The 8,375-nt window shown below is 42.4% G+C and overlaps 1 protein-coding gene across 1 annotated transcript; it reads left to right on the forward strand.

Annotated features, from left to right (window-relative positions):
- The first annotated feature begins 5,716 nt into the window (after positions 1–5,716).
- Positions 5,717–7,938, forward strand: LOC119655873 (UDP-glucosyltransferase 2-like). Its single transcript, XM_038062003.1, has 3 exons — positions 5,717–6,534; positions 6,594–6,762; positions 6,956–7,938. The coding sequence occupies exons 1-3, from the start codon at positions 5,867–5,869 to the stop codon at positions 7,682–7,684; spliced, it is 1,566 nt and encodes a 521-aa protein (XP_037917931.1). The 5' UTR covers positions 5,717–5,866; the 3' UTR covers positions 7,685–7,938.
- The last annotated feature ends 437 nt before the right edge of the window (positions 7,939–8,375 follow it).

The following is an 8,375-nucleotide window of genomic DNA, read 5'->3' on the forward strand; positions in this document are numbered from 1 at the left end:
AGCAAAAGAGGCGATATGGCACCTGTTCCACCACCTGCACTCAAAAACAACAAAACCTGCACCGGTAGAACGCTTGCGGACCTACTAAAAGGAATTAGAATGTGGATCGCCACCAAGTTTCATGAGCTCCTGAACACTTTTCTGACAAAGTATAGGCTGTAAATTTGGAGGAAAAGTCAAAAGAAGAAAAGGCAAAAAAAATATGTTAAACTTTATTGGAAGATCTATAAGGAGATATCGTTTTTGGGGAATTGTAACAAAAAGGCATTAAAAATGTTTGAAATAGGTTTTGAACCCATTTTAAAAAAATACTCTAGGCGAATATTAACAAAACAGATACTGAAGAAAGAAAGAAATAAATGCTGGGAATAGAATATAGGGATACTATTGACCGCTGGGCCCTGTGCAACATATTGACTGAGTTTTAACTTCCAGCGAAACTGATTAAACCTATCCAGGGCAAAGTTGTTGGATTGCAACCATCCTTGTTATTTTCGAACCAAGTCGAGTCATACGAAGGCAACCCACCATGAGTTGGACTTATGATTTGACAAACGATTCGGAAAAATTTGGGCATGAGCTGACAGCTGTGGTATTCTGTTACCTTACTACACGAGAGTGATATCTTGTGGAAACAGCTTTTAGATTAACGTTACAGCTGCTTCCGCCCTGATGCGATCGCACGACACCTATGACACAATTAAGTTGGCAAACTCCTGACGACACTCGATTTGTGTCAATCCACGTATGACCTTCCTGGAGATAGCGGCTTGCAGCTGGAACCCAAAATGCACAACAACAATCATACCGTCACAACAAGCAATTACTGAAATTTTTAGAAGGCGCGGAAATACACCACACTTACCTCCTGGTTACTAAAATGGAGATTATGCTGTGAAAAAGGGAGCGACACCTCGGAGGGTAAGCGCTCTGGCGGCCAAAAATGAAATACGCCATCGAGTTCGAGATCAGAAAAAGGGCCACAAGAAAAGATGGCAAACTCCGAACTTGCGGAAATGCAAGTTTTTTCACCGGAGAAGATGGACCTCATCCGGAAGACAAAGGTAGAGGATAAAGGGCTACTAAAGAGGTACTGGAGTTCCTATGGAAAATTAAGGTTGTTGCCATCGTCCAGGAAACCATCCCTGTGGATGACGAAAACAGCATAATGGATATGGTGGCACTCCTGGAGATTATTACACACCGGCGCAACTTCTGGAAGACAGACGTTAGTAACTAAGGAAGGGGAACAAACAATCGATAAAAGCAGACGAAGAGAAAACAGCTCGTCTCGTACGTCCAGCTCATATCCCTAGAATTCTCGCCCAAATTAAATATAGCGGATACCCGCTATATACTATGTGATGCGGTGTCAAATGAAAGGTCTTGATTAGCACTTTGTGAAACCGGTTTTTATTTTGACATCGATTGTGGGTTAGGTTCAAATGAAATATGCAATACCCGTGTGTGTGCACATGGAGTGAGAAAAGGCATAGCCTTTGAACACGCAGATCGGAATGTCTACTGTACGCGACGGTCCTATCGAACAGAATATTCCAAATTCGCTTATGTATCTAAGGGTGTCCGCTAGTGAATGTGATACTACCTGCTGCAGCTCTACTAAGTCAGAACCCAAAAATGTGATGCCTGATGCACCCAAAGCCAGGGCCATATTCCAAGGATTCAACTCCCTCATTAGAAAATTGGCAGGTATCATCTTCTAAGACTCCTATTTTGAGCATGTGTCTAGCTAGTTATGGCTAATCAGAATGCCTACAATACTCATGCATGTCTGCCTGTACGTTTATTTGGTCCTTATTAGAACAATTTATAGTATTAAGCAATGTCACTTGTACTTATTTATAGACTATCCCAAGCTTCTAATAGGGACATCAACTGATTTAACTGACACACTAACACACAAGTATTTGTCCTGGCACCATTCATGTGTCAAGAACCCTTGTTCATTTCTCGACAGGCCGCGTTGATTGAGATGAACACCCTAGCACTTCTCCCAGGGTTTTTATTGTTTTAACAACATTGATCGCGTTTTCGCGACCGATCGGGCGACTTGTCGCCAAGAGAAATTAGGTATGACTTAGCATAGTGGAGTAACTCCAACTATACTCCATTTTCCCTTTGCCTAATTCCTGCATTTTATTTTACTTATTTTACTAAGGGTTACGCCGAGCCCTCCTCCTTTATCTGGAATTATGACTAGCATCATATGAAAAAAACATGACGGGGTTGATATTTTTTTACCATTTAATCCGACACCAGCTTAGTATATCGAGGTAATTATGACGTTTCTCTTCTATGTGATGGAAAACAGTTAGAAGGACATGCCACGGTTAGTTTGGATCTTACTGATGTCACCAGGATTGCCGCACATTACACCGTCAAATACTCGATTCCCTTTCGATCGACTCCTCTGAGAATTGTCTTATTTGTCACAGTATAGGTTTAACTTCTATAATTTTCCAACATGATTGAATTTTAGTCTCTCAAGGAGGAAGTCAAACACTATATGGTAATTATCCCTGGGCACCTTCAAATTCTTTTGGGATAGTTCGAAAACTAAATGGAAATCCTCCTTGTCAGTGGATTCTTCCCTCACGTCGTTTATGAACTTTACATTCATGTGTCCAAAATTAATGCCACGGTTCGGTTCACCGTGCAAGCGGATGATGTCCCCAGCTTTCCTTCAATACCCGAGAATCCAACATCTGACGTGTTTTGTATTGCTCAATTGGTTGTTCGCTTTAAAGTGGCTTGATCGGTGCACATCAGTGCCTGAACACTGATTATTCAACTTTAGCTTCGGTTCATACGGTTGCCATTTATCCCTCGGAAAGGTGTAGCACGTCAACGATACCTACGCACCACCGTTCGTGGTTATCTGAAATGCGCTGTCTTTAAGGAAAGATGTCATCGTCAATTCCTTCGCGTCCACTGGACAACGCAGCATGAAAAACGTCAGAAGATAACAAGGAGAGATAACACCATTTACAAGATACAACCCTGATGGACTCCACTTTGGACATCAAAATCATCTGAGATTTACTTCGGTGCAGCACGTGACATTTTGCGCCATCATATATCGCTGTGATAATATTTACTCTCGGGAAAATTCTGGAATGCGCCTTCTGAGTAGAATATGAAAGACATAGTCTCTTTTCACCCTATGGAAAGAAGATGAAGATCAGGCAAAACGAAGACCTAAACTCCGCACGCCGTTCCAAAATATTCCGTTGGGTGTCGATTCAGAAGGTTTCGGAAAGAAAAGAAAACTGCTCTCTGTCAATCAATCTTTTGAGGCGTTCCAGGGTTATTTTATTTTTATTTAACTCACACCAAAAACAGGTGAACTTCTTTGGGATCTCAACGATTATCTTCTTCTTTCACTCTCCAGGAAAGATCTTGGGTTCCCAAGATTTCGGTACGAATGGAAGTAGCAGATTTGCAGTAATTGTAGGTCCAGTAATGAATAATTCTGCGGGGGATCGCTGAAATGATTTGTTCTCTGTTTGGAAGGACAGTCCGCATATTACGCATATTATGATGACTAACCATTTTATACACAGGGTGAGGAACCTATTCTTAACTTCTTTTCAGTTGCTCGTCATCGTAGATGGGAGCCAGTCAAATCTTATGAGGCCCTTCGGAACATGGCTGACAACCTGCGTTGCGCCTGAGAGAAGAGAATTTTTGATGATTGCCCAATGCTGATTGATATCCTCAAGTGGATTACTCAGTGTATTTGCTGTCCAATCAGCAAGATAGCTTTCCCATTGTCGAAACGAATGGTTGTATGGTCGATGTTAAACTTGTGAGGTCGCAGCTCCCTAACTCTGCGAGAAGTGGCGGACGTAACAAGCAAGCGAACGTGGGTGATCATCAAATGGTGATCTCAAGGGCGATGTCAGCGCCTCTGTTTTTACGCACAACTCTTAAATCTACTGTTAACTACGAAGTGGTCAATCTGATTGGTCGTAAGGCGTCGGTCACTTCAAACCAAACTGACCTTAGGGCAGGCTCTGTCGTCAAGCATTATGCCACCAATGACGAGGCGGAAGAGGTTGCATGAATTTCCGAATCTCCCAAAATTATCGTTACGGTCGCCAAGATCATGTTTCTCCGTTATATGATCAATCAAGATGTTGTTAGATCGTATATACCAGAAATCAATTACAGTCGATAGCCAAAGGTTGTAGCCATGAGGTCGGTCCCTATCCGATGCGTTGTTGACGTTTCGGTAGCAGCATTGTTTCAAAATTTGTAGGTTGCTAGCCCGCAAAATACTATCCCTTTTAGTCGCCTCTTGCGATAAGTATGTAAGTCTTTGAGATTAGTCTGAAGCACCAACTCAAATGACATCGGTTCAGGCTCGAACATGTTTTGCTCCTCTGATATATTGCCATCCTAAGAATAAACTTTCACGATGAAGGTTAGAGATAAGCTTGCTTTTTTGCCATATCTTCTTTTCTTTTCTGCCTTCGTGTTGGTGTTCGAAGGAGGACCAGGTACATTGAAATCTCTCTAGTTGATCTGACCACCCCTGAATGCACCGCCGAAACTGTGGAAGTTAAATGTGCAGTGAACATCAAAGCATGACCCACTATGGATGGGTTAATCTTACGACCGAAGAATCTACTGAGTGCGGTATGGGTGACTAGCCGTCCCCACGTTCCGTCAGAGGTTCCCATTCCTTAAGTCCAATTTCTTTAAACATTACTACATATGGTGGTGTAACAACACCCATTCTTATGGAACTAGGCCTGCTTTTGAATTGCTTTCCTCTGTCGTCAGCTAAGAGCTTCATGTCCACGCCACCAAACTGCCTTTTCTTTTCCTTTGTCTAGTAGAGGAGGAATATAAGGCTCTGACAGTCGAGATTTTGCCTGCCTCTCTTTTGTCGCCGAAGTTTCTGTCTAGTGCGCCTTTATTTTCCGTTTTCTGAACGATTTAGGCAATACCGCCGCGATCGGCCCGAGTTTTTCTCTCCATGTGAGTTGCCTTATTCTTCTTTCTGGCAGACTTCGCCGTAGACACTAAATGCGTAAGTGGTGGCATGTTTTCAACAGATTCTCCCGCGGGGAACACCAATTTGGTGAGGCCTCCAAAATCCACGCCACGAAAACGTTTTGATTGGTTATAATCGGGGGTGGATTCGAAGTCTGCGACTATTTACCACGGCGGTCAATACCCTTAGCTTCCATGTTCATATTTTGAATGCTTACAATCGTGTCGCACTAGCTCAGACTGTAGGACGTGCACTGATCAAATGGGTCGCCCTCTGATTCTCTTAACACGGGATGTCACCAACGGACCGGGGTGACTGTAAGCCAGGGAGGGCTGATGCTAAAATTGGTCCGATGCCCCGACTTTTGTTATATGAATACCAAGTAATCATAATCGATTTTGAGATCTCTATTTCGCAACTATATTTTGCCCATTTAAAATCTTGTGCTTTCAATTTCGCTCAGGTTGCCGGGTCTTTCATCACTAGTTACAAAAAAACTTCTTTTTTCTAATAAGCAAAATTACTGCCCACTCAATCTTATCAATGATTGAGCAAATTTCGTCTATCAATAACGATACTCGCCCACCAACTGCTTCGCACGTATCTTATTAAAACATAGCTCCACCGGCGGCACGCACTATAAATAACTCCGTAGATAAATTTGATAATAAATTTACTTAGTTGCTTGCCATGAGGAGCTCCAGTTGACTCACTATCTTATTCACTTGTTAGTCGGAGTCGATTGGCGTCGCGTAGAAGTATCTCCGGGGTCGCTTGAGCTTGATTGTCTGATGTGATCAGCGCGTCGCGAGCGTAGTGTGTAAATAGATTTGATTAACAAACATGAAAATTTCGGTGCCGTGTTTTCTGCTGTGTGTGACATTAGCCTCGCTGTGTCTGAAAAATGGAGAATCAGCCCGCGTGTTAGGGTTGTTTCCGACCCACGCAAAATCACATTTGATTATTCAGATGGAAGTCATGAAAACCCTTATTGACAGAGGCCATAACGTCACCGTAGTTACGACCCTCCCTCTATCTAAAGGGGGTCGGAACTTTCGCCATGTCAAACTGCCGGAAAGCCCTTACCCAAAGTGGATATACACTAAAATGATTGAGGAGCAAAAAGGCTTTTTGCAAGGACTTATTGATGGACCGCTCATCATGCGAGCTGCATTAAACGCTTCTGAGACATCATTGATAAACCTGGAAAAGACAGGGTTGCTAAACGAAGAACCATTTGATCTCGTGGTATTCGGGACCTTTTTCAATGACTTCTTCATCGGTGTTGCGGCTCATTTCAAGAGCCCTCTAGTCATCATCGATACACACAGACCGACAATTCTGACCGATTCTGTCGTTGGGAATCCAAGTGAAGTTCTTTACGTACCCACTGGAATGTCGGCTGATAGACAACCTTTAACGTTCCTAGGGAGAGTGCGAAATGTGCTAGCCCATATAGCTGGAAGTATTTTCATCAAAATCTATGTGAGAAACATGGATGGTGTCTATAGGCATGTATCAGGCAAGGTTCCAAAATAGATTTGTTGCTAACTTGTGGGTGTCATTGCAGAAAGCATTTCCCGGAGGATAAGTACCCATCGCTGAGAGATGTCTACAAAAATGTATCCCTTATACTCTACCCCAGTCACTTCAGCGAGGGGATCATTCGCCCAGAAGTCCCAACTCTGATTCAAATTGGCGGAATACAAGCGAAGCCGAAACCGGACCCACTGCCCAAAGTATGTTTTCAAACGTTTTGCACACAACGTGCTCAAACGTCTTACTCACGACACGCTCAAACGTTTGACTTGCAAATCAATCACTGATTAAAGAGTAACAAGATAAGAGCGTGACTCAGTTTTTGAATAATTGGTGTTGTGATTTGATTTACTCCAGTCTTGGGGGTATTAACAATTTTCTTTTTCCTTCTAGCATTTGGCGTCGATTTTGGATGGAGCAGCAGAGCATGGGGTTATTTTCTTCAGTTTAGGGTCGAATGCTAAGAGCTCTGATCGAGATCCGGAAAGAATGCGGAAAATCTTCAATGTCTTCTCAACCCTGAAACAAAAAGTCATATGGAAATGGGAAAGCGGAGACTACCCTGGAAATGCTTCCAACATATTCTATGGAGCATGGCTTCCACAAGACGATATTCTGGCGCATCCTAATCTTAGACTTTTCGTGTCGCACTGCGGACTAGGAAGTGTAGTGGAGAGCAAATTTCATGGTGTTCCAGTATTAGCGATCCCACTATTTGGTGATCAGTTTTCCAGTGCGAAAGCTATGGTAGACGAGGGTTTCGCAGTTCAAGTTAGCTATAAGGATCTGACGGAGGAATCTTTGCGAAATGCGATAAAGGAAGTTTTAGGAAATCCTTCCTACCGGGAAAGGATTCAAGCTTTTTCAAAGTTGTATCGGGATAGACCGATGGCAATTCGTGATTTGGCCGCTTATTGGTTAGAGTATGTTATAAGGCACCGCGGGGCGAAGCACATGCAAAGCCCTGCTGTACATATGTGCGCTTTCCAATATTATGGACTAGATGTGATGGCATTTTTACTAGCTATCTTATTTGTTCTATTTAAAATTTTATCATTTTGCTGTCGTAAGGTGTTCTGTATATGTAAAAGACAGAAGCAACAAAAGACCAAAGACGAGTAAACTCTCCAACTTGGAACCGCCTTCCGATGAAAGATACAGAGTCAAACTGCAAAGCAAACCCATAAAACCATCGAAGAGATGTTTCCTCATTGACAAATCTCGAAAGTTCTAATGGTGATATCAAGTTGTTATTATGGCCTTGTATAGGGGCAACTATCGGTAGTAACTTTTTAACCACATCGTGTAACATTCTAGTCAATATAAATTTTTATTGTTTATAAAAATGAAATTAGAATAAAAAGTATTTTGTGGTATTGCGGTTTTTATTTATTTTACAAGTTTAAAATTCGAATCTGACCTATCGCAATCTTTACTCCTACTTGAATGGTTGTTCATTGTTAAAATTGACAGATTGTTTTTGGTGAATGCGCTTACACACAGACTGTTCGATTCTCGTAACGGTTTACCGGATTATCAACTAACTCACTCCCCGTCTTCGAAGAGCTGATCTGGAACTGTTTGTCACATTATCTAAGGCTAGTCCTACCGCTCTTCCCCCTTGGAAAGCCTAAGTCACGGAATTCGTTTCACCAAGGTAAAGGGAGAAAAGGGAGGCAATTCTTAATTCAAGCAGGTCCCAACCGACCCCTCCGCCAGTTGAGGTCTATCATCTTTGCAACAAGACCCTTTTGTTTTACGCAAAACCTTAAAAAAGGTTTGATCGGCATCGATACCTACCGCATCGCAAAAT

This window comes from Hermetia illucens, chromosome 4 (genome assembly GCF_905115235.1).
Source record: "Hermetia illucens chromosome 4, iHerIll2.2.curated.20191125, whole genome shotgun sequence".
Taxonomy (NCBI): Eukaryota; Metazoa; Arthropoda; class Insecta; order Diptera; family Stratiomyidae; genus Hermetia; species Hermetia illucens.

Bases quoted from the DNA above. Each gene is read 5' to 3' on its own strand.
- LOC119655873 (XM_038062003.1), top strand. From the start codon at position 5,867: ATGAAAATTTCGGTGCCGTGTTTTCTGCTGTGTGTGACATTAGCCTCG. The intron at 6,535-6,593 runs GCATGTATCAGG...GTGTCATTGCAG, and splicing joins AACATGGATGGTGTCTATAG to AAAGCATTTCCCGGAGGATA. The intron at 6,763-6,955 runs GTATGTTTTCAA...TTTTCCTTCTAG, and splicing joins AACCGGACCCACTGCCCAAA to CATTTGGCGTCGATTTTGGA.